Source organism: Vanessa cardui, chromosome 7 (assembly GCF_905220365.1).
Source record: "Vanessa cardui chromosome 7, ilVanCard2.1, whole genome shotgun sequence".
Lineage (NCBI taxonomy): Eukaryota > Metazoa > Arthropoda > Insecta > Lepidoptera > Nymphalidae > Vanessa > Vanessa cardui.
The window spans coordinates 337780-365198 of record NC_061129.1 but is presented as its reverse complement, the minus strand read 5'-3'; the positions used below and the strand labels follow the sequence as shown (position 1 = coordinate 365198).

Sequence of the window (27419 nt, the reverse complement as noted above, 5' to 3'; positions counted from 1 at the left end):
AAAAATTTCTACGGACAATGAAAACTCATAATTTTCAATAATGTTTATAAGATTAAATTATAGAAAAATCGACACAAATAGTCCACGAGTCCGATCCTCAATAACAGATCGCAGAGGAAGCAGTCTCGAGGCGGGTCTTGAGCCCCTGATTGATGATCATCCCCAAGATCCATCGAGACCCACTGTTCATACTCGATCATAAATTCACTGCACTCTCATTCGAAACGTCGGATACAATAAAACGCCGAAGGAACCTTCAATAGAGTTATTCCACTCCGCTCGCCGCCGGCTGTTTACGCTCGCAACCATTGTTTGCCTTTTTGATAGAATTAAATCCAATTTCGCTGATAATTGACTACGGTTTAATGAATGTGATTTCAAAAAAGGGCGAGAACAATTAAATAAGACCCTTTGTGTAATATTACATTTAGGCCTACTGAATTATGAATTTGACTTAAAATCGAGTCATCAATAAAGATTTTAACCTTGTAGTTGCTTTGTTTTGAAACCTGTTTCATAATTTTCTGACACGGAGCATAATAATACTGAATTTCTGTTTAATAGTAGAATATGTTATGATGTGTGGGTTTGAACTAATTCTTGCTAGAAATTAACTGGACCTTCTGGCTACAAATAAACCCCTCCAGTTTTACCTGATTTAGTTGGTTTTGTGTCTGTTTGTCGCTCTTTCACGATCAAACTACTGATCCAAGGTCATAGGATGTTTTTGCCTAGCACATGACAATCAACACCGTTAAAACGCGGGCGACTACTAGTATCACCAAAATATTTAGCGTAGTAAATGTTGTAATATGTTTTTGCTTTGCTAGACAGTATCATAATACTTTATTCTTAAGAAAATGTATGTTATTACTTTTCGCACCTCCACTGTAAGTTGAGTGTTATATATTTGATTTCGCCATTAATTACAATATCCAATTAAGCACAAATACTCAATCATGCTTACCTGGGGTCGAACCTGCATCATAAGATGTGATTTACATGTTAGCCATTGTGTGATATCGGCTCCAAAGTAATATGCATATTATATTTGCGTTGCTCTAAGCGTTAATAGTTTGCAAAAGCTATTAAGCTTTTTACACCCGTCTCATCGCAAACGAGTGCACGCCCCAGTTTCCTCGATGAGTTGCAACGTTTTAATCTCTTCAATCTTATCAAATTCCGTATCGATCAGTGAGTTCCCTTTAAGTTCATAACGCAATTTGAGTAGCACAATGCCCTGGAAACAATTTATCAAAGTCCAACAGGATACTTTATCGCTAAATTCGAACTGTAGAGAGAAAAAAGAATTTAAGATAACAAAAGCCGTCCCCAGGCGGCTTAAAGATATTTCCTGAAAAAATATGGAACAATAAAGATCAGTATAATTTTGTTGGTGGCTCGGTTGAATAGTTAATTTCGGAAGTTGCTGCCTGTCGGGGGCATTAAAAGTTTTCTTTTGACAATACCGCCGGGCGGCACCGGTTTATCGGGGGTAATGGCGCTTCAAATATACCAATCAGTTGCTGTCTTTAATGTTCGGGCTACATTTAAATTTGAACAAGCATTTGTCTTTAATTTCACTTGCGCATTCATCAAACTCTTTTTAAACTCAGGTAGTTCTAAGCTTGGAGCTAACAGCTGAGATTGATCAGAGGTTATAACGCGTGCATCTAACCCAAGAATGCGAGTTTAAGCCCAGGCAAGCACCACTGAATATTCATGTGCTTAATTTGTGTTTTATAATCCATCTCGTACTCGGCGGTGAAGTTAGACATCGTGAGGAAACCTGCATGTGTCTAATTTTATACAAACTCTCTCACATGTGTTTTCCATCAACCTGCATTGGAACAGCGTGGTGGAATATGCATGGAAATATGGTGGAAATTTACATGCTGTTGTTGTTGTAGGTTTGAGCTATTTCATATTTAAAAAGAACGAATTCTAAATCAAATTGGAATATTTCAATATAAAAACTTTTTGTTTTATTGACAAAAATATGCACTCGTCTGTTTCAATGGCTCCATAACTTTCAATAACTGTATCGTTACTAGATGGTTTGGAAAAATATATAGCTGTTGGAATTGATTTGTAATAAAACTAATTATTCAGGAAAACTGGTTTTTATTAAAACCTCCTTTTCATTCATGAGAAAATCGTTATAGTCACAGATATCCACGTCAACTCTAATATTTACATTTCTTAAAACTATGACGTAATTATATACATAAAGTTTGATCGTAAAGAGTCGAATGACGTCACAATGCCTAAAAGAAATAAATCTTTAAGGTTCACAAATGTTTCACTAAATAACATCATTAAATGAAAAGAACGTGAAATTGAGTCATAAACGTTTTATTGAAAACGTTACACGTGTAAACGTTGCTCAGTTTCACATTGAAAATTATAGGCAGTGATTAATTCAATGAATAAATAATCTTAATAACGCTTAAACAAAAGTGATTTCCTTACTTATTATAACGACAGATTTACACGATACGAACCTATAACAGTTAATTTATACAAAATTTCTAAATACTTCATAGAGATCGTATGAGGTAAATGTTACAACTACAGCGATATATTATATATTTAACTAAACATTGATACATTAACTATTAGTAAATTTGGAAATAGTCAACGAGGTTATATAAAATATATAGAAATAACGATAGAAAAAACATATCAACAAACAGGACACAAATTAAATTTTGAAAGAATTATACGCGCCATTTTGCGTGGAATTTGAAAATAGAATCTTTATTTATTTTTTTTACAAATGTTTTACATCGAACCTGGGTATGCTAACATTATTCCTAGTTTCATTAATAATAAGCAATCTGTTAATTAAATTGGAAATTAAGGTGATGCATATGTAAATGTAGATATATTATATATACATACATTTTCAATATTTAGATGTACAAACTTATGTCAAGACGTGAGCTTTTAAGAGTTTTATAATCTATATTAATACTTAAACATGAAGAAGTGTCGTCGTTTTGTTACTTTAATAAGAGATGAATCTGCTAAAATAAAAAAGTTGATCGAATTATTTATGAAATTAAAATTAAATAAACGAATTCCGACCACACGCAATACAATATTAAAAATTATTAAAGTTATTAATTTCGGGATATTTACCATGTTTTTTATTTTTAAACTTTGCGCAAACTTCAGTCTCGTGAACAAGACATTCTTAGATAATGTCAAATATCGAGCTCCACCGAAACAAAATAAAAATCATTGTTAATATCCCGAAATGAATAATTTTTATATTAAATTAACCATGTTAATTTAAACTCTTAAATATCAAATATGTTATGAACAAAAATTAGTAAAACCAATTATATATTTAGTATATAACATAGTTAATTCAGTTACGCTGAAGTACATAAAACACTTCACATTTCTTATCTTTCAGCTTGTTTAAGTTGCAAAGAATAAAAGGCAATAACAAGGACTGTTTGTATTTTCGAGTCGGAAGCTCAGAGTGAAGAAATAAATTTAAATTCACAATTCAGGGCTGACACTACGAGACACAACAACTGAAAATAGAAACACAACTTGCCTCGCGGTGGTACCACACGGGACAACCGTTACAACTTTACACACAGTCGGTACACAATAACGTCTTTGACTACACGATATTAAGACGAATCGGATACAACCGATAACCGTACATTGGTCAGAATTGATACATTACTATATATAGGAAGGGTTAAATCCACAGAGGGCGATACAGTCAGGATACGTCACACGTGCATCGAACCACCGATGCAAGGAGAGTCAGTGGAGCGAACGAGGCTCGCCCACCCGTAACGATCCGATGGCTACATTCCACGACGGAAATATTTCACTCCACTAATTTCACGAGTTATCTCGTCCATTATTCACATTATAATCGCGCCAGCTCAGAAGTCTTCTACACCGAGATCTCTTGTATTTGTACGCGTTTTTTTGGGGGCGCGCTGCTCGGTCTCTCCTTTAGTTCTGCCTCGCTGCTGCGCTGTGGAAGTCGAGATCTATGTTAATAGGCTGCTTATTGTGTTCTTACATTCGTTAAAACTAGCGATTATGTGCTGGAGTGATTTTGTCTTGACAACTTTTGTACGTCATTTGCAGAACAATAATCTTTACAATAAAATATTTGTACTTTTTGGATTTCGAAATAACTCTTAAAAGGATAAACATTACAACAATACAGTATATATGTATACTAATAATCAAGTCATCATTACATAGTATAAAACAAAGTCGCATTTTCTGTCCCTATATTCCTATATATGCTCAAATGCTTAAAACCATGCAACGGATTTTGATGCAGTTTTTTTTAATAGACAGCCGGATTCGAGAAAGGCTTTTATTTATAATACATGGAAAATTTCGAACAACACTGATAATTTTAGAAGTTTCTACTGTGATGTCATATCATTGCTCCCGTGCGAAGCCAGAGCGGGGTCGCTAGTGTTTGTAATGTGGTTCATTAAAGATAAAGCGTAAATATTTGACCGTTAAAGTTATTCGATGAAACTAATTCAACCATAACAACGCGAGCACTTATAGTCAACTCACGCGGATCGCTAGTCTTACATGATCAAACTCACGACCGATGTGTTGCAATAAGCGAAATTGCCGCGTCATCCCTCCTCGCATTATCCCGCCATTTTGAGCATCAATCACTTCCGAATTGTGAAATGGTTGCACTTAATGACAACTCCTATTTAGGAAAATGTTGCGTAATATTATTTGAAAATTATTTAAACAATGATCGTTCATATTATCACTACATATGTGACATCCGTGGAAGAGTGGTGTGTACACCGGTTTTCATGGGTGCGCCACTCTGAAGTCCTGGGTTCGATTCCCGGCTGAGTCGATGTAGATTATCATTAGTTTTCTACGTTGTCTTAGGTCTGGGTGTTTGTGGTACCGTCGTTACTTCTGATTTTCCATAACACAAGTGCTTTAGCTACTTACATTGGGATCAGAGTAATGTATGTGATGTTGTCTCATATTTATATTATATAAAAAAAAACATATTATAAAACAAAGCCCCGACCGCGTCTATCTGTCTGTATGACCGTGATTAACTCCAAAACTACTGGAGGGATTTTCATGCGGTGTTCACTAATTGACGAATGATTCATAGGGAAGGTTTAAGTATTTAATTTATTAAGTTTTAGTGTAAGTAAGTTAAAATAGATTGACAGTTGTTAAACGTCGGAAAAAACCACAAATGTATAAAAAAAATTATGTCCACCCGTGCGAAGCCCGGACAGGCAGCTAGTTATTATATATTCCAACTTAATTTACATGATTTGCCTTCATGGTATTGTAATCTTTCTGACACATTTCGAAAACTTCTCGATAAATTCAATTTAAATTCAAATTTCTTTATTCAATAAAGTTACATTATTAAACCTACTTATTGAACAGTATATATTACGATCGGTTCGGAGAGAAAATGCTCCAGGTTTCTTTTGTATATTTACATGGTATTTGTTCACAATAGTTTTCATCTTCTCTGAACTATTTGTTTAATAATGTTTTAACGTACGGACGTTCGAGAAATATTAAATGGCTTACTTTTTCTGGAATCCTTTTGTAAAACTGGTAAAAGATCGACTGTCAACATTATCTCTTGTTTCTAACACGATGAAATCAAGTAATAATACGCAAAGGCGACTTTTGCAAGCCGAATACAATGTGCGTTGGATCAACAAAACTTTTTTCTTTCTCAAAGTAATAGCCCTAAATATCACTCTGCTAGCAACGACCTCTCTTATTGAAGATTACGTTTTGGCCTCTCTGCGAAGCGGTGGACACACATTGGGTTGAATTTAATCCAACAAAATATTTTCATGTGTAGATTGTCCAAGATGTTTTCCTTCTCTGGCGAGCTCGAGATGAATTATAAACATAGCTATGAGAAGCCCATGGAAACTCGATAGTACATTATACCAACTTATATCACTATAACTTATTTTAAGGGTCATTAGAAAATATTACCTAAAGATTTGAACATGGGCCACCTGATAGTAAGGACGACATTGGAACGTTTAGAATAATTATTTCATTGATTCGCCACCAATCTTGGGAACGACGATGTTAAAGTTTTTGTGTCTGTAGTTACACGCTCACTCACCATTCAAATAGAAACACACCAATACTAAGAATTTCTTTTTGGTGAAAGAATATGCCGAGATGGCTGAGTGTTTAGAACGCGTGCATCTTAACCGATAATTGCGGGTTCAAACCCAGGCAAACAACACTTATTTATTATTCATGTGATTATTTTTTGTTTAAAATGCATCTCGTGATTGGTGTTGAAGGAAAACATCATGGAAACCTTGATATGTCTAATTTCACAGAATTTCTGCCACATGTATTCCACCAGCCCGCATTGGAACAGTGGTGAAATATGTTCCGAACTTTCTCCTAAAAGTGAAAGAAGGCCTTAGGCCAGAAGTGGGAAGTTTACAGGCTGTTGTTTGTTGTTGTTGGTACCAAGATCGATCTAAGTAAAAGAAATGTAATTGAACAATAGTTTTACCTTTAGCGTGCTCTTCCTCGGCGAGGTGATGGTGATGGGGTCGCTGGTCATCGAGGCCGCCCCCGCGCGACTGCTGCAGCTGCCTGCCGACACAGACACTTTTGAGCGAATCAGTGGAGTTCTATTGCGCTTTCAAAAGTAATATTTCAAACTACGTAACTTCGATAACAAGTTACGCTAGTTTCGTCCATACTGCTCGTGATATATTCAGAAGTGTTCTACTTCAATGACTTACTTTCCTTTAAAGGATGAATATTATAACAAACAGCAATGAAATTTTGTTTTGGTTGCATATTATTTTGTTTACTTAAATTATTTGGGATTTTAGTATTTTACTTTACATGGTATGCTTATTGTAAAAAAATTCAGTTTCAGCTCTAGAAAAACAAAGATTATTTATTTATTCGGTAAAAATATTACCAGTAGAAAAGTCCTAACTACATAGACACGAGGTACGAAACAATTGTGGATATTAAGTAGAGAATAATCATAACATTTGCAAAGGTAATGGGTACTAATTATTTGGCAATTTGTCAAACACGTTATCGATCATTGTTTTTGGGTTGGAGATACATCTGGGATTGTGAATATAAATGTTGACTAGATTACAGGAACGTGACAAAAATTTAGAAACTTTTTCTTATATTACAACTAGTAATCGCCCGCGGCTTCGTTGGCGTTTTTGGGTGTTGGTTGTCATGTGTTACTCAAAAAAGTAACCCATGTCCTTTATTGGAGTTCAAGTTAGCTTCATACCAAACTTCACTAAATTTGGTTCATCGGTTCGGTCGTGAAAAAGCGACAGTTAGACAGAGTTACTTTCACGTTTATATTATTAATAGAGATTGATTAAGATTTATTCAGAAAAGTGAGGAAGGCTCAGGTTACCTTCTCTTCTCGGTCGACGGTTGTTACGTCTCTTTCCGCGCTGCAGGTAGATACCGGCAAACACTAGCAGATTCAGCGCCAAGAGGAAGCATCCAGCGCCAACCGTTACACCAAGCGCTACTGTGTAACTAGGGAAGAAAAAAAAACATTCATTATGTAATATAATCATCATTATATTTACGTAAGAAGAAATTGAAACATGTTCAACAAACATAAGACGAAGAAATTAAAATAAATTTATTACTCTGTTATCTTCAAATAAAAAGTAACTAAACACAATTAGTAATTACAATAATTTTGAAAGTAGCTATTAGCCACTACACAAACTTAAAACATCAAAATATTTTCATAAATATAGTCCATTACACCGAAACAGTAAAACAGGCAGCCTGGCAAATGGACCAGCTAGTGATAAGCGGCCATCACTGTCTATAGACATAAGCGCTGTAAGAAATATTACCCCACCCTTACTTATTATCAATACAAATCGAATAGCAAAATATGTCCAGGCCTTTTTTAAAGTAATGCGTCCAATCTGAACATGGCTGCCTTATTTCTTCGTGTCAAAATTAACCGTTATTTTAATGTTATGTAATTCGAACACAAAAAAAAATTATTAAATTAAGAAAATAGTATTAGTAGTAATTTATTTGATTTTAAGTTGTTAAAAAAATTCCATTTGAAATTTTACTAATGGAATCTGAACACGCTTGATTTAAAAGTAAAATTACATCTTATATCTTTGAATTCATTCATTCATTTCATTTATATTTCTGGGAATATTCAGTTGGTAAGAATTAGAAAATAAATATAAACTTAATCCTAGTACTTTTAATATCGATAAAATAATTACGCTGTATAGAATTAATTATTGTCTCAAACTTATTATTGAATGAAATAATTTTTCATGAAACAGTTTTGTAAATATACGTATATTATCTTAATACATATGTCTTCTGGTGTCTATTATGTAATCAGATAAGTTGTAACTATAGGGGCGCAAGGAATAAAAGAAATAATAAAGTCTTTGCCGAATCAATAAAATCTTTCAAAGCGTGAAGGAATATTCTAGCGTTCTATTATGCTCGAGCATCTGAAGGATATAATTCAAAGTCGAAGATATATTACTACGCTTCAATAGCTTTTAGTCCGGCCGAGTTAATGGGACTCTTTAGAGATGGAAATATTATTTACAGCTGAACATCTGCCTGAAATATTGCACCGTTACTCCAGGGTCCAGTCAATACTGAAGTTCGTCATTCATTAAAATCATCAGTTGAGTCCCGTCGTGGGAAAAATTTTGGCTCAAAAGAAATGGTTCTACATTAAGACGTCGTTTGAAACGGAGACAAAAATTGAGGAAAACCAGAAAACACATTAGCAAGATTATTCTCGGTGAGTTGTGTTGATTAATTAATCTCGTTTATAGTCCATGGCGAGGGGGTAATTTTAACGTCTGTCTATTGGTCCATTTGTATTTGGTTTATAAGAATTGGAAGGACTAAGGACCTATATTTTTGATTACATTGCTTCTCTGAAATAGCTTATTAATAAAATTGCTTTTTTTGATACGCGTTTTATAATGACTAGCTATTCGATCTATATTCAATTTTGGAGCCCGAAACTCCCTACGGGATGTTTTAATGGGTATGTATACTTACAGTTGCGTCACAATATTACGTTCGTTACAGAATTAAATATTTTTATAAAAATATACCTTTTATTTCATCGAGAATAGCAGGCGAAACGCATTTATTGCTGTAATTTACTAACTTTTTTTCGTTTTTATATTCCATATAGGAAGTAATTTTCTTATTTCATGCAGCAATGGAATAATAGATAACTGTACCAGAGGTGATTATATTAACCGGCTCGCAAAGTTAAGGTGAAGATTACCTGTAATATTGGCTATCGAGAGTAGTCAGTGAATCTTCTTTTGGAGATGGTTGTGAGGCGGGGAGTGCAGCTAAGGCTGGTCGAGCAGAGGGCGACGGCTCGCACTCTTCCACTTCAGGTTCTTGCTCTTCTGGAGTTTCTTCTTCCTCTAGCGCCGGAGTGGTATACATCTCCGGGAATATTTCTCCTAAAACAAATTAAAAATAGTCTTAATAATAATCCGCCGTCAGCTATGCTTATTAAGGTGTTATATTCCTTTTGTTTCTAACGATATCAGAAGAGTTATCTTCGAACCGCAATAATAATCGTAAGACAAATATTGCTATTAATAGAATCGACTATGACCCAAAAGAAATTGCATAATACCCGGTCTTCAGTAACTCCTTGTTTGACTAATATTACTTCAAACAGAATGTGATAAAAGGTAGAGAACTTTTAGTTCTTTTACTATTCATATCATGGTCATTTCACTGGCGGTTTTTGGCTTCGAACAAAAAGATAACTGCACCAACAATTTACCGAGTACAAAGTTGGCCAAAGCTTAATAAATAAAAAGTGTACTCAGCGGTAGGAGATTTATATTGGAAGGTAAAATGTCGGGCACCACTATTTTCTGATTTCTTGACGTCATTACTTGAAATTAACTGCGCCTCTGGCTTCGTATAGTCTTAGAATGTTGGCAACAGTTTTGGGGTTGCTCCGTTAAATAAAATTAATGTCCTTGTTGTGACGTTATTGCACACGTGAATTTTGTTATACACTTTTTGTATTCATGGCTTATTGCATTAGTTAGCTGCGTGGTTTTGGTCTAAGAAATTATAAAGATTAAATTATTTTAATTTTTTTCTTACTTAGTTTTATAGGTTTAATACACAATACAGCATTATAATTAATATAATTGATCTGTTTCTGTACCTAGTATCGATGAGATGAGGCTTGTAAATACTATTTACGTTGAATGTACCCAATTACACAAGGAAAATATTTACTACAGCTCCTACCTTTTGACCGAAAACGGCGATCTCTGAGTTGAGTTAATGTCACCAGTTATATATTGTATACCTTCAAATACAGATCTAGGGGGTGCCCCATTTCCTAACTCTCAGAATCCTAAACGACTATTTGATACGAACGGAGAGCTTAAGACTTTGAGCTTATGTCTGCTACTTTAAATTTCTTGTGATTTTTGTGAAAAAACCTAGTGAGTTTATCATAGGCTAGACTTAAAGTCAAATGATTCTGAGTTTAAGTCGGTGCAAAAGACGTTGTGAAGAAATAGAAGAAGAAATATGTAGTGAATGTGATTCTGCTGCACATTTGGGAAGTGAGTTCTACAGCCCAGCAGTGGGACAATAATAGGCTGCTACTTTAATTATCTAATCCAATTTAACTGTAGTCCACGAAGCGGTGAAAATCGCCTTAATATTAATCCTTATTTGAGCACATTTTTCCAGTTACAATAGTATACATTTACAAACTTAAGCTTAACAAAAAACATATAAGAGACAAATGGCGAATACAAGACAAGCATTTAACTAAAACATACTTGAATATTATTTAAAGTATTCATGTAAAATACTTCAGCAAAATAAGCATTACAATTTTCAAGAGCTCCATTGTTGTTACGGTACAATGAGTTCGCTATGAATGCATTAATCAGACGAGCTACCGGATTAGTAATGTACATGCGTCAACATAATGCCTGTGATGGTATATTTATAAATAGCGACGACAATCTTATATGCTTAACTTATAAATGAATTCGAGCAATTTTCTGGGGAGCTCAAGTACTTAAAATTGGATGGTCCAGTACACAGATCACGTGAATCTTAATTGAAACGCAAATCCGTGCAAACGTCGCTTAGTTTTATGTGCTTGGTCTGTGTTTATAATTCATCTCGTGCTCACTGCTTAGCGTTGATAATGAATTTTGTGGGAAAATCTGAACATGTCGGACTATTTTTTGGCACATGTGGCCTTAAACTATAAGAGCATGTTAAATTAACCCTCACAATTTATATAAAACGATGGGAGATCTCTTCTTATTTGTATATTGTTTAGAGCAAAAATAGTGCTCTCCTTGTAGCAAGCTAAGCCTTAGCGACAATAAAACGTCGTAAGCGACACCAAATAACAAAAGATGCTCTATCATGATAGTACTGAGAGTTTATTTTCAATTAAAATAAAACTCCTTTATGTTCTTATTTTAATTTGTCACCATATTCGTCGTTTTTTATTAAGCATCGCATCGAGTAACGAAAAATCGGAATTGTAAGACAGGTAGCAATTAGTGGCGGTCGCCGCTAGACGTCTGCTGCTTTGTTTGTTCGCTCATTATCCAGGAATTCCAGCCGTAGGTAATTTATAATATTTTCATTGGCGTCCCGTCCCTGATTCTCACTTTTAATCTACCTTTTCAGAATTATTACGTTTTATATTATTTTAAGTTCATCTCTGTGGATCTTGTAATCAGACATCTTTTATTAGCTAGATCGATATTTTAAACACCAATATTATGATAACTGACACTTCTTTGAGCGCGATCAAAGGAAATTTTTAAAGTAACTTTGCAATTCAAATTCAAATTCCCGAATGCGTCCGTTTTGAATTATTCGTTAAACATATTACTTTAATTTATGTAAGAATGTCAAAATAATCTTACTTGGTGGTAGGGTTTTGTGCATGTCCGTCTGAGTATGTACCACCCACTCATCAGTTATTCTACCGCCAAATAACAGTACCCAGTATTGCTGTGTTCCGGTTTGAAGGGTGAGTGAGCCAGTGTAACTACAGGCACAAGGGACATAATATCTTAGTTCCCATGGTTAGTGGCGCATTAACGATTTAAGGAATAGTTAATATTTCTTACAGCGTCATTGTCTATGGGTGATGGTGACCACTTACCATCAGGTGGCCCATATTCTCGTCTGTTGCAAAATTTAGCGATAATTCGAGATAAGCAAAGTATATTATTGTAGAAAAAGTTGCTTTATAAAAAAATATTCTTTATTACTCCAATAATGAAACTCAGTTGCTCTTTTTACCAATATGGTTTTGATGTATTTAATAATATCAACTAAAGTTGTTAATATTGGCAATATCGTTTTTGAATATGGAACCGTTTAAAACAAAGTACTATTGAAGCAATTGAAGTATGGTGCCGTTTGAAACAAAATACTAACGACTTTTCATGGAAATGCAATAAAAAAGACATTAAACAAACTGTACTTGAATTGCTGTCGTGAAATAAAGTTGTTATAATTACATTAGCTGACTCGCTTTTTAACTGAGCGAGAGAACTGCCTCATTGGTTAAATGGTTAGTTTTTATATTCAAAATGTTCTATTCGGATTGGACTTTTTTTCCATCAAGATATTTACTAGAAGTCCTAAATGCGCGAACTATAATATCCATCCAATCCAATCCATCAGCCCATTTCCGTCCACTGCTGGACATAGGCCTCTATAATTGCACGCCACTGAGATCGTCTATAATAATAATGATATCCTGCGTATTTGATTTAACTTCTTTGAGAAAGTCCGATTTGGCTGAATTTCGGCCAGGAGTTGGATATCCAAGCACACATTGCTGAACAAATGCTTAGTATATAGGTCCTACTTGGTCGGAACCTCTTCAGTTCTATATAAGACCTATTACTGTGAACAAATATATTGGTTCAACTGAAATTCGAACAGATGAATTAAATATGCTCGCAGAATATTCAGGAGGCACTTTTAGGATATTAAGATCATTCGTTTCCTTTAACGATGGCATTTTGTCTTCATTTATTGCCCATACTTTTAAAATTTATGTATATTTGAAATATCCAAGAAGTTTTGAAATATTTCAATAAACGCAAGCATCTCCAATGCTAGCACCTTTACGTTTCATGATAATTAAACGTATTAATTAAGATATAAGTAATTTCAAGGTCTAAGTCAAGTATTCTTAGGAAAATGTTTCGAAAAATATCTTATAATATTTTAAAGCTGTCGGGATGGATGAATATGTCTTTGCTAAATTATGTATTTCAAAAAACCATATAAGTACTATATAATTATGAATTGAACATGGAACAACAACAACAACAAACCCATTGGAACAGCGTGGTGAAATATGCTCCAAACCTTCTCCTCAAAGGGAGAGGAGCCCAGCCCAGCAGTGGGAAATTTACAGACTGTTGTTGTTTTTTGTTGTTAAGAGAATTTTTATGGCTATTGCTTATATTCTACAACATTGTCTGCAGAATTACGTTAAATGAAAACATTTTGTCGACACTTTACATAATTTTCGTTACGTAAGCGTGGCGATAACATCTAACAAAATATTTTGTTTACACCTAAAAGTATTAGAGCTGTTATTTACGTAAAGGAAATAAGGTAGCTATGTTACGGGGTAAACTTATTTGTGGAGGTAACGTCGCCGATATACTTGCTCTCAGACATGTGAACGGGACCTTGTTTACGATGCAACGCAACTTCATCTTCGAAGTTGTGATGTTGCTAGTTACAATATTATATTCGATTTTGCGAATATTTTAAAAGAGACTTGACGAAATATACAGCTTAAGTTTTGAATAAAACTCGGTACTGGAACGCTGAATTGACTTATTGGATGGAATGCAAGATGTTTATTTTTATTCGTCGCGTTCGCAACAGTAAAGAAATGAGGAGTCAGTCAGAATTTGACAAATTAAATTTTACCCTAACATATATCCAACTTACTCTATTTAATGAAATAAGCTGAAAACTTAGCCTGTGAGCTATAAACAGGATTCCGTGGTGCTGCAGTGGCACATTTAGTCGCTGTTTGTTACGAATATAAAACTAAAGCAAAAATGATGCCTGCGCGGAATGTAGGCGAGAATGCAATCAGCAATTTGCCTCTGTTTTTAATTTTGCACCGTTTTAATTATCCTCAAGCTGGTGGAATTATTTTAGAAGTGGAATTCTGTCACGAATGTATATGCTTTTAGTTATTATTTAGTTCCTTGATTTTAATTAAAATATATCTTGTAATTTTTAATATGCTCTTTTTCTTTAATCTACATTTAGGTTTTTGAAAAAAGGAAAATTGCCAATTATATTTGGAGGCTTCTATCTTCTTACTTTTTCCCCTCTTAGCGTAAATCTTGTGCCTGATGTGATTACGAAAATAATGGGCCAGAATCCATTATGTGTTTTTCAAATTGCCAGGGGAAGTATTTATAGTTCAAATGTAAGTATTTGGTAGCTGATTATTGCATTATCCCATGAGCACTATCCTTTATTAAAATAAGAAAAATAATGTGTTTGTTTGAGGAAATATTAATGGACAATAATTAAAAACAAACAAATCAATTTGGTCGTGATATAAACATATAATATACGAAGAAGAAGATGAAATAAATGTAATAGGAAACCACGAGTTTTGCTATATAAGATCACAACGAAGTCATGTATTACGAGAAAGAAAAATACAACAAAGAGTTTGTCTCTTAATTGTTTGCATATTTCAACAGTCAACGGTATGACCTAAATCGTAGAACGTAGAATTAGCAACAAAAAATAAAAAAGTGCAATTTTCGTATCACAGCAAAAAGTGAGGTAAAATAAAACATAATTTAATCTCTGTTTCAAGATGGCTGAGCTCGTAGGAAATCTTGGTCGACAAATTCAAGTTAAACTCTACATACTATATAAACATCAGCTTTCTCGCTATCCTTGCATTAAACGTATATAAAGAGGGCATTGCATTAGATGTTGATACAGTTCTAATTCGTCATAGAAATACAAAACTAAGTCGTAATTACAAGAAAACTTTAACATTTCACCGGAAAGTTTTTAAAGCCAACAACCGCAACACTTGTAAATAAAGTTATGCAATCAATTAAAAGCAAGAACTTGCGCTGAAATTTGTTTTACTGACGTAATTTCGAAACGAGGTCAGCGGTTAGAGCTAAAGGAAATGCCCTGAATGGCAAGGTTCAGAGTAATGATACTAAACGTGGAACTGTCTTTACACGCTGAACAGTCAGTATTCGACTGTATAAAGTGCTAAATTCTTTAACATTGTTCCTGTTTTCTACTTTGTTTTAGTTATAGTTCTTGAACAAACTTCAAAGGTGTGAAAATAAAGGAGCGCCAGATCTTCCAGAAGTTTTGCAATAGAGGATAAGTGGAGGAAACGAATTTTAAAATGGCACAGGTGGGTGAACTCTCTTTTAATAATCTTTGGACCGATATAACTTTGGCTATACGATCTAGTTTAGTTTTTCGTTTTTCAATTTATTTATATATTTTGTGCACATTTTCGTCTATGATGTTTGGTACTGTGGTCGTAAATTTGCCTGTATAAGTATCACCGCTATTAGTTATTCTACCGCGTAACAATGATGTTTTGATTTGGCCATTCAGCATGTCTATTTCAAGTACCAAGCTCTCTTATATATCTTATAAATCAATTATGTCTGATCAATTCGCTATTGTAATCAGGTATGATACATGATGTGCACTGGTGATCAATTCGTATTTCCATCTTTTGCTCCAGTAAACAAATCCTTATAAAATAAACGCTTTTGGTGATGTTGTGATTATTCATTCTTTCATGTGTTATTTTACATTCCTCAAACTTCACGCAAACTATAAAGGCATTTTTAAAATCATATTATTGGCTCAGAATATGAATAGATTGGGTACTGATTAAGGAACTACGTCTAAGAGAAATGTTGACAGAATACACGGTACGAAGGTAATTTATAAAGTTTTTATGAAACGCAAATTTGTTATGCTGTTTGCACGAATGAACTAGGCTAAGCTGCAATGCGAACGTCGGTTACACAATGAGAGTAATATGCGGTATTCAGTCCAATTTTATTATAACGTGAAATCGTAGTTATTCTTGGAGATGAATATTTTGAAATACAAATGTTAAAAAAAAAGGATATTTTTAATGAAATATTCATGAGTTTGGTAGATATCATTGGTCGAAGAGCTTTATGCAAGCCATTCTGGTCAGGTTTTCAAATCCAAATTTGGATCAATAGTAACTTAGTAACTTCCATTATACTTATGTTCAATTTAATTTATCATGTTGTATAGTAATTATGCAAAAAACATTTCGATAAAACCTCTTGAGATAAATAATCCAGGATAGATAACCTTTTCTTTTATGGGTTGGCGGACGAGCATACGGGCCACCTGATGGTAAGTAATCACCATCACCCATAGACAATGACGCTGTAAGAAATATTAACTATTCCTTACATCATCATGTGCCACCAACCTTGGGAACTGAGATGATATGTCCGCCTGAATGGGTATCGATTTTTGTATGAGATGATTTTCGTGTAGAGCGAAACAAACATGACGGTAGGGTTGACGTAATAAATCAAAACTTTTTTAATCAACGAAAATGTCGTTAATTAAAAAAATGTTAAAATTTGCCTTTCTTTTTTATCGTAGAATTTCTACATCGATCAAATTAAATAATTATGTTTGAGTTTGTATATTTTCACTAGTTGTTGCCCGCATCTTCGCTCGCGTTTGGTATGCGTTAAGCAAAAAACAGTATATCCTTCCTTGGATTTCAAATTAGCATCATATCAAAATTCATCAAATTCGAATCATTGGTTGGCGGACAGACAGATAGAGTTACTTTCACATTCATAATATTAGTATATATTTGAAGTTGGCTATAGTTAGCTCTTTTTTATATATTACATAAAATACACGAACGTTTTTAGTATCTCAAAAGTCGGTCTGATTTTGCAAAATCTACAACGCCGTCGCAAGAAATATGAAGCGAATGTTCCAGATATGATAAGAAAATAAATTGAGAAAAATTGCAAGAAGAGCAATTTATCAATTCACTCTGCCAAGAGTCTCGAGTGACGAGGAAGTGCACAAACCGTATTTTAATTTCGACTATCGATATTTTTATAACAGCGAATAATATACAGCTTTATTCAGAAAATATACCATTAGACAAAAGGTACGTAACAATATCATAATTAAGTAAAAACAGCCTTTACACGTCTTCTTTAAAGGCTTTTTATAAAAATCAACCTAATATAAAACATTTTAATTTTAACAAAGATATTGTCTATTATACGAGCATATACATCCGCTGGGAATACGAGTAATGCTTTCGATTTTGCCAAGCCGTACTGATGCTTTTTCGCGAAAATGATGATACATCTTTTCCTCCTTTGAACTGTGTTGGTATTTGAAAAAAATACCTTAGTTGGTTGTTCTTTATTGCTCTGTATCGGCATAAAAGACCAACCAACGATCACACTTTCGCATATATAGTAAAAGTGTACATCGGCTTCGCACGGTTACAGTGCTGATACTAAATATACTACAGAATTTGTTTACTATATTTTCTTCACTATATTGTCCATGTATTATATACAAAAATCTTCCTCTCGAATAACTCTAACTATTAAAAATAACTGCATCAAAATCCGTTGCGAAATTTTCAAGTGCGTGATTTTGTTTAATGCTATGTAAGGATGATAAGTTAGGACACAAACGCACATTTTACTTATTAAATTTTTAAGTTTCAAGCTACTGAAATAAGATTAGGTAAAAAGAAAAATAAAGATGTCCTTTCCAGATAATAATGTTCAATTAAATAAATATGAAATATTGAAAAATAGCTCGGAGGTAAAGCGAGCGCGGAGAGCGGCGCGCGGTGGTAACGTAATAGCAATTAGTCGCCTTCCCCGGCAGCCACGCTTTGTTTGCGCGCTCCGAACTCAATATAGAGAAATTTGAGTCACCGGGTAATTAATGACGGATTCATCGCTATTGCTACACCCCCCCCCCCCGCTACTCCCCTCCACCCTTCCGTTTACCCTTCAATGCATATCGGTTACATCGATATTTTTCCTAATCTCCGCGATTATTTCCTTCCGAATCGTTTCGTGTTCCGTCGAAACTCGTATTATTATATGAGTCATGTGATCTGACATTAGGGAGCACATCTATCTCAGATTTTTATGTGTTCGCAAGTCTTAACTCGTTCATATCGGAGCAGATTGGAGGAAAATAAATGTTCGAGAAAGTAGGGGAAAGAAAAATAAAAGGAATAGCGCTTAAATATAAAAGGAAACGATCGCATGTAAAAATGTATTTTGCGAAAATGAAAGTAAACGGTAACGTTACCTTAAATCTATCACGGAACGCCTCAAGTTTCAACACTATTTAGAGGAAAAACGTTTGCAGTTAATGAGGGTATTTCTTGCAAAGTGGGAGGAAATGGCTCTAATGGGCGCGGATAAAAGACAACGCACCTCGCTAACTAGATACATCCATTAGAGCTGAATTGGATAGACAAGAGGGAACGGCCCTGTTTCTTTTATTAACGCTCGTTTTATTAAGTAATATGTAAGGAACAGGTACGATGTTGCATCAAAGAAATAATATTTTGATATGGCATTCGATTAAGTTAAAATAACTGAAATTTAGTTTAAACTACTGCAATATCTAATCAAATTCTGATTCTGATTCTTATACGAAATTATTATAAGTACGAAATTAAGAATTTCGATAGTAAGAATTAGTGAACTGTATTGTATTGCATCTATTGGTGGAATGCACATGCGGTAGAATTTCTATGAAATTAGACACATGCAGGTTTCCTCACGATGATCGCCGAGCGCGAGATGAATTATAAACACAAATTCAGCACATGAGTATTCAGTGGTGCTTGCCTGGGTTTGAACTCGCAATCATCGGTTGAGATATCCGCGTCCTAATCACATGGCCATTGCGGCTTGTGTCATGTAGCCTACTTTGAATGTATGGCTCAGAAACAAATGCAATATTATAATTAATCGCATCACCTTTTGTATGTTCAGGTATGTTCGCGTGTTGCAAAATAATGCATTCCGGGTCCGCTATACTTTTATCTGAGCGTTGCTACAATATTTGCGGTTGCATTATACTACAAATAGCTTCACTTGTTTTATGAGTTTCCGTTATGAGCCGGCTATCTCGCTAATACCTCATCCAGGACGACGTAAAACAAAGCCCTGATCATAAACTTAGCGTCTCTTTCAACGTTTTAGTGTTGTTGCAAAGATATGTAAAAGTACGTACATAACGTTTTACTTCATAGTAATCTCACTATGAGACAATGAGCGCTGTTTAAGAGTTTAAAGATTAATAGATAAATATGTGACAACAACACATACATTACTCTGATCCCATGTAAGTAGCTAAAGCACTTGTGTTATGGAAAATCAGAAGTAACGACGGTACCACAAACACTCAGACCCAAGACGACAGAAAACTAATGATAATCTACATCGACTCGGCCGGAAATCGAACCCGGGACCGATGTACACACAACCCGACCACGGAAGTCGTCATATTATACGTATACACTATGCAGTTATGAGTTTATTTTTATACTAGCAAATGCTTTATAATGATTAAATGAAAAAAGACCAATAGACATATAACGCCAATTATGAGATGCAGTGCATTTTGAAGAAATTGATTTCAGCTAATGATAATATTATTATTTATGGAGATACGCTTTGCAGTTAATTTTACCTATTAGCTCTAGAAATGTAAATTTCATGTTCTTATTTATTTATTATATTAGTAATGTATGCCTTACAATACTGTTATTGTGAATAAGTCTGCAAATAAATATAGTATTCTGTAGCCAGTTCGATAGGTTTCCTACGGGTAAAAATATAAATTTAAAATTGAATACGCCTTAAATAACTTATATTTTTTTTATTAAGATACGATTATTTTTTCATACCACACAAAATGTAAATATTTCATAATAATATCGGATATTCATATGAAAAGAAAACAAATCCGTTCAGAGAATGGGCGGCAAATTAATTGGAAACAACGGTACCTGGTTTTCGTAAACATTTTATATTTTAGATGATGATAGATGTTTATTAAAAAAATGTTTTCCGAATAAAAATATGAGTAGGGTCCATCCATCAATTATTAATTACCGCCAAATACAAAACGTTGGTACCAATATGTTTTACTTCGGTGACGGAGTGTAATATTTAAGGTACAAAATGGGTACAGAATTTAGTTTCGGCGCGATCACGTCGCCGATTAATTGATATGTTTCTTGCACACATTATGCAAATGCAAACTGAAATAATGTTGTCAGCACGCATTTGAACCAATCTTTGGTTAAGGTTGTTTAAGTTGTATACATTGAGCTATATAAATCCATAGTAGATAAATAAAAGAACATTATAGATGAATATGCTAAGAACGACTGGAAAATGACTATATAATGTGATCGTGGCATATCAGGCCATATGGGAAATTAACTTTAATTATAACATTTTAAGAATACATCAAAATGTCCTATCCCCGTAAGTCCTTCCAATATTTCACGATAAAGTGAGTTCGCATAACATTAGCAGCAGCATTTTAATCCAAAGGTTCCGTACCTGCGAACATGTCAGGATGTACGGAGCGGAACTGATGGTGTCTCGGCGCGGCTCCGGGTCGATGCAGCTGCGGTATCAAGTGCAGCCACAGCGCCATTTTGTGTCCGCGATAGTGGCTCTTTACGCGCAGTTTTGTTCCTAACACAAATTAGTACGGTTTTAGTACACGTGATGCTATCAGAAATATTTATAGTACGACACAACTTAGATGTAGCATCGGCAAAATTCGTAAAACCGATTACTGCCGATTTATAGAACCATAGAAATAGCTCCCTATCGCACCATTCGATGCTATTCGGTGCTATAGATTCTCGCGTCAGTACAGCCCTAGGTTTAGGCTTAGGTCATATGATATTACAAGTTATTACGTTTGTGTAAAGATCATATTCACAGTAGTAATTAGTAATGAATATTTATTCATAGTTTTACGAATTTTGTCGATGCTACATCTAAGTACATCTAAGTCTACACGTAGTAACGTCTATACATTTTAGGGGTTCATTGTTAATATAATCTTTTTACCTACAGAGATAAAATGAACTTTATAAAATCATTTATTATAGATTTAATAGTAAAACTCACCGATGCTTAAATATTGTTGCGTATTGAGTTCGTACTGAGGCCAGCTGGGGACGTCGTTTCTTTGATCATCAGTCTTTGGCGTTGGATCCCCGGTCTTTGCAAACCCGGCGAGCAGAGCGACTGTAGTTTCGGCCACAGCTACATCACCCCTCGAATAGTTTCTTGGGGAAAATGGCATCCCACCAACGAGGGGTAGGCCGAGGAAGTATGGCAGAGTTTCGCTCGTTACGCTGCCAAGTCGCTGTTAACGAAATGTTTTGTCAAAATCAAAATATACTTTATTCAAGTATGCTTTTACAAGTACCCTTGAATTGACATTTAACAACTCTATTAAGTGAAGCTATCAGCGGTTCAGAAAGCAGACTCTACTGAGAACCGGCAAAAAACTCAGTAGGTCTTTTTCAACATTTGAAAATACAGTCATGTTAGTTAATTACAATTATATGCATATAATATATTGTGCCTAGAAGTCAACAAGTATTAATTCCAAGTATTAATTCACACATTTTTTGTTTTGTATTGAATAATACTTATGCATTCTTTATCAATGTATTTTTTACCAATGATTTCAATATTTGAAACGACAAAGTTAAAAATGTCTGTAGAATTTCATTATAGAAACGGATACCTTTTCCGAAGAAGGATTTATTGAGTTTGAGGGAAATGAATATGAAAGACAGTAAATAAAATAATCGTGTTTTACACATATAAGAATAAATGACTGTAATGCTATCAAAATACGGTTGATAATTTTAATATGAGACAACATCACATACATTACTCTGATCCCAATGTAAATAGCTGAAGCACTTGTGTTATGGAAATCAGAAGTAACGACGGTACCACAAACACCCAGACCCAAGACAACATAGAAAACTAATGGTAATCTACATCGACTCGGCCGGGAATCGAACCCGGGACCTCAGAGTGGCGTACCCATGAAAACCGGTGTACACACCACTCGACCACGGAGGTCGTCAATAATTGATTGTGATGATTTTCAAGTGACCTGAGGATAGTCGGAGTCCTTGCTTTGGTGCGCGAAGTGCGCGAAGTATATCTTGGCGCCGCGCTTGGCGTGCAGCTGCGCCAGTCGCAGCGCCGGCGCCGCCACGGCCGCGTCGCTGAGCGACTCCAGGGTGGCGTCGCGGATGTTGATCGGGTGCTGGATGGGCTTCTCCCAGTCCGTGTACTCGTTGCGGATGGCGGCGAATATCTCGTTGCGGTGGTAGCGATACACGTTGCGCACGTACGTGCGCAGTACGCGACTCCTACATCATCAGATCAATGTATAAATAATTTAATTATGTATTTTAAATTCTTTGTTATATTTATTTACTTACTCTTCTTAAATCTGTTTGTTTTACGTCAGTTACTTTATTATTGTATACACCTTGTTAAATCGACCTTCGACGACGACCGTTAGAAGGTAATAGGGGTAACTATTTGTAATAATTTTAAGCCCTATATATGTATAGGTTATATGCAAGAGTGAACCAAATAATAAATTATCGAATTTTTTAGATTTTCACAATAAGCCAAAAATGCAACTTCAAGAATTTATTTAAATAAATTATCAATTGAAATCTTTTTTTTCTGATCTATATGTGTTTACATCAACTAAAAGTATAAGTCAATTAAAGGTCCAAAAACCCGTAGACTGACCTGTGTTCTTCTTCAAAGCCATGTCGAACGTCGTCCTCACTGAAGTACTGGTAGCTCTCAGTAGTCGTCACGACCACAGCCAGCGCACAGTCCAGGAATATTTCACTCGCGTGCAGTGCTTTGGTCGGCGCCTGAGTCTGCGAGTCCCTGGTGGGTACTGACGGCGCCCAGCCGGCCAGAAACCTGGCGCGAGGAGCTTCAACCGCTAGCAGTACTGCCAGGGGACGAGAGCGGATACACGCCGCTAACCTAATAAATTATTTATTTATGATAAACGATATATTTACATATTATTATTTATTATAATTTTTCAAATTGATTGTTTTGCGATTCTAAAATGTAGTTATTTATTTTCTATATTATTTCTAAATAAGCAGGTTTTCTAATAATATCCTAGAAAGAATTTCCTGGGTAAATGTACGTTTTAATGAGTTATATATGCAATGTACGTAGTTCGTACGACACATATACCATTAACTCTTAAAAACATATTTGTTTTCCTTGTCATATCAATTGATATTATTTTTTTATTTTACAATTAATTCCATTACCATTAACTGTCGTGTAATGTGTTGTGCAATAAAGTATTTTAAATAATAAATAAATATTTTCCCCATATTAAAGTATTTTTCTATTTTAAAGAAAATTTTGACAAAATCTCTTTACCAATGTTCCCCGCTGTTTGAATCTCGAGCACACCGCAGCGCCTGCGCAGTGTGCTCCCGGGCCAAGGCCGGCTCCGGCGCCAGCGCTGACGGACTCAACGCAGAGCCACTCAGCAGCAGCACGCGGGATATTAAACCTGCATAATGATTACAGAATAAACTCTGATACTCAGAAATGATTTGATGACTGGATATTCGAACAGCTAATAACTATGGAATAAAAATTGGAATATGTTCCAAACCTTCTCCTCAAAGGGAGAGGAGGCCTTTAGCCCAGCAGTGGAAATTTACAGGCTGTTGTTGTTGTTTGTTGTAATAACGTTATGTACTGTTTATATCTTTTGCTAAGTTTTTATGGAATGAAGTGCGATTTGTCAACAGTTTCTGTTACACTAATCAAAGTCAAATGTCTGATTTAGCTTCAAGCTGACTGCTGACGGTCATTGTGCGACAGTAATCAACGCCCGATGGGCGTTCAGGTTGAAGCTATATTATTTCATCAGATATTGACCAGCCTTTCAGAAAACGTAGTTTAATCGAATAATCTATATTTTGATATATTTTATTTTTAAACGATGGAAGGATATTATTGATCAGAACGAGTTCTAAGCCGCGGTCTGGTGGTTTTACATATAACAGCTTTGGTCTGTAACGTGCCGATTTCTTCACGGTATTCAGAAAATAGTAAATTATTTTAATCAATACATACAATTCTTTCATCCGAGAATGAAATTATGAACACATTAAAACTCAACGATTATTGAAACTTCGCTTCCTACCTCTGATCCACTTGAACCGTCGTCAAAACATTCTGTACCTTTAGTTAAAGGCAGCATCAGCATGACATTGGCCAGCGCTGCACCAGCCGAGTGACCGGCGAGCGTCAGTCTTCGAGGGTCGCCGCCAAAGGCCGCGATGTTCCGTCTGACCCAGGTCAGTGCTGCTGCGACGTCTAAGGGAGCAGCGCCGCCGGACAGCGACACTTCATCCGAAGCGCCCGTTGTTAAATAACCTGAAGAAACAGTTCTTATAATTACTCCAATATAAATAAATTTGAGTATAGGAGGGCAGTGATTTAGAAGAACATAGACGTTGCTTAGTTTCGTTTTAGATATTTTTGAACTTGAACTCAAGGTCTAAAGGTTTTAGTCAAACATTAACTTGGCGGGAGGACTTTGTGTAAGTAAGTACGTCTGGATAGGTAACACCCACTCAGATATTCCACCAAACAACAATATTCAGTATTATTGTGTTCCGGTTTGAAGGGTGAGTGGACCAGTGTAACTACAGACGCGATGACATAACATCTCAGTTCCCAAAGTTGGTGGTTCACGGAATGATTAATAGCTTCGATTAGATTTAGATTCTAACAGCGTCAATGTCTACGGGCGATGGTGACCATTTACCATCAGGTGGCCTATATGCTCGTCCGCAGACCTAAAGCATAAAAAACTTATACACAAGCAGCAAGGTACAATAATGAGCGCAGGCCAAAACTCCGAGCATTGTATTCTTATATATCTGTGTGCACATCAACAAACATAATATTTGCCGTTATGCTTACATTAGTCATCTCACAGTCTCTGCGACATATTGTAAGTGTAGCAGTCATACTAATGTACGGCGATAACTTAACCTGGAGGCGCGTGGCGCCGTGAGCAAATAGGTCTATACTCGTAATATGAACGTAAAATATATCTTTTATGAGACAAAAATCTGAGTCAATATCTGATGTAAATGTGACGTAACCAATAAATTATTTTAAATATAATATTTATAAATATAATAATACATAGTGTTTAGCTAATGAGTTACATTGAATCATAGATTATATAAATGTAATGCACACTTTCTGGTTGGCATTTTTATGAATAAAAGTTAAAATAAAATTTATATGAATAAAAATAATATTATTTAGTTTGACATGGGAATTCCTCATCGGGGATGAAATACGGTAGATATGGATACTTGTAACAAAAACTGTAAAAATAAATATTGTACTAAATGTTAAATATTTTAAATATATGTTAAATACATTGTATTGTATGTTAAATATTGTTAATTATTTCATGTTCTTATTTACTTGAAGCTGGGTCTTCAGTTATAACATTTTGTACCATAGCTTCACAGATCATGTCAGATCGTACTCACCTAATAATCCTATCCTATAGTTAAGTGTGACGACGAGCAAGTGCGCGCGCGCGGCGAGCACGGCGCCGTCGAGCGCGTTGCCCGACCCCCACTCGTGCGCCGCGCCCAGCCACACCACCACCGCGTAAGGCGCTTCTACGCCTCGCGCACCTGCAGCAACAATCTATGTGATACGAGCTCTCTATCCATTGAAGATCCAGACCAAGAGATGATACGAGTTTTATAAAATTAGGTATGAAGCAAGTTTGAATCCCATGGACGAACATTAGCTATTTTTTTCTTATCAAAACAATCAATAACAAAATACTTATATATATTCCCTATAGTTTATTCAACTAAGCTTTCTACAAGCACATTTGAATCGTCATTTAACAACTTGTTTTATAATCAGTGAAGCTACCACCGGTTCGGAAAGTAGGTTCTACCGAGAAGAATCGGCAAGAAACTCAGTAGTTACCCTTTTTCACCATTTAAATATACAGTCATGTTAGTTAAATACAATTATATGGGTATGTAATTTAATATTACATATATAAGAGTAAATTTTATTTCTATAGTATTTTATGCGTTAACGTGTAATGTATATTATATAACGTCTAAATTTAGAATAACTTTTACGAACTACTAGAAGATTATTGGCATAAGCTTCGCCAGCATCGCCCAGCGAGCTTTTGCCATATTTTTGCCTTTGCCATTATTTTATATAGTCTTAGTATATAAGACAAAAACACTTGCGATTATTAGACTTACCGCTACCGGGAACGTAAATATTGAGAAAGAGGCAATCTTCGCTCTGGTTGGCAAGCAACGGTATCGTCACTTTGAGTTCGTTGTAAAGTCCCAGCGGCATCTTCAGTAATGCTGCACTCCTAGTAAAAACATTTATTATACTTATATACCCTGACGAATCTATGACTAAGAATTTTTGATCACTTCAGACTGTTTTTAATATGACAGATGTCAATAGACCGTCAGTTTTGATGAAATGTTTTCACGAGACGCTGTGTTTCAATCTTCACCTCGAAACTAGCAATACATAATACAGACGACAAAAAGTACTGCTAGAATGGGACCTAAGATAACATCTGACGTGCTTTTAATAATACTGATTATGATTATTTAAATAACAGTAAGCGTATATCTTGACGACTAACCGGCAGAGTAGATTTACGCAAATACAGATAGTTTATAGATAAAAATAAATAAATATGAGACAACATTACATACAATATTCTGATCCCAATGTAAGTAGCTAGAGCACTTGTGATATGGCAAATCAGAAGTAACGACGGCACCGCAAACACACAGACCCAAGACATCATAGAAAACTAACGATAATCTACATCGACTCAAATCCGGGATCTCGGAGTGGCCTACCCGTGAAAACCGGTGTACACACCACTCGGCCACGGAGGTCGTCAAAAAGTCTTCGCACAAGGAATCTACAACATTATTATTATACTTATTACTAATTAATCTGAAGCAGCTGTTTAAAGTTATTTTGATTGTCTGATTTAATACCAAAATATTTCAATAGTCAAAATATTTGTCAATATTCAAAGTGTCGCGTTCAATTTTAACGCCAACCCAA

At 35.1% G+C, this 27419-nt stretch overlaps 1 protein-coding gene across 1 annotated transcript in view; it reads right to left on the bottom strand.

Moving 5' to 3' along the window:
• Nucleotides 1-3294: 3294 nt before the first annotated feature.
• Nucleotides 3295-27419, bottom strand: part of LOC124531256 (neuroligin-1-like) — a 147780-nt gene continuing 123655 nt past the window's right edge. The window contains exons 4-15 of the mRNA XM_047105758.1: nt 26579-26697; nt 25829-25978; nt 24495-24689; nt 23679-23814; nt 23013-23261; nt 22357-22618; nt 21348-21588; nt 20766-20903; nt 9341-9527; nt 7445-7572; nt 6557-6639; nt 3295-4009 (exon numbers count right to left, since the gene is read on the bottom strand). Coding sequence (XP_046961714.1) covers nt 3926-4009; nt 6557-6639; nt 7445-7572; nt 9341-9527; nt 20766-20903; nt 21348-21588; nt 22357-22618; nt 23013-23261; nt 23679-23814; nt 24495-24689; nt 25829-25978; nt 26579-26697 — 1972 coding nt within the window. The 3' untranslated portion in view covers nt 3295-3925. The remainder of the gene's footprint in view (nt 4010-6556; nt 6640-7444; nt 7573-9340; nt 9528-20765; nt 20904-21347; nt 21589-22356; nt 22619-23012; nt 23262-23678; nt 23815-24494; nt 24690-25828; nt 25979-26578; nt 26698-27419) is intronic.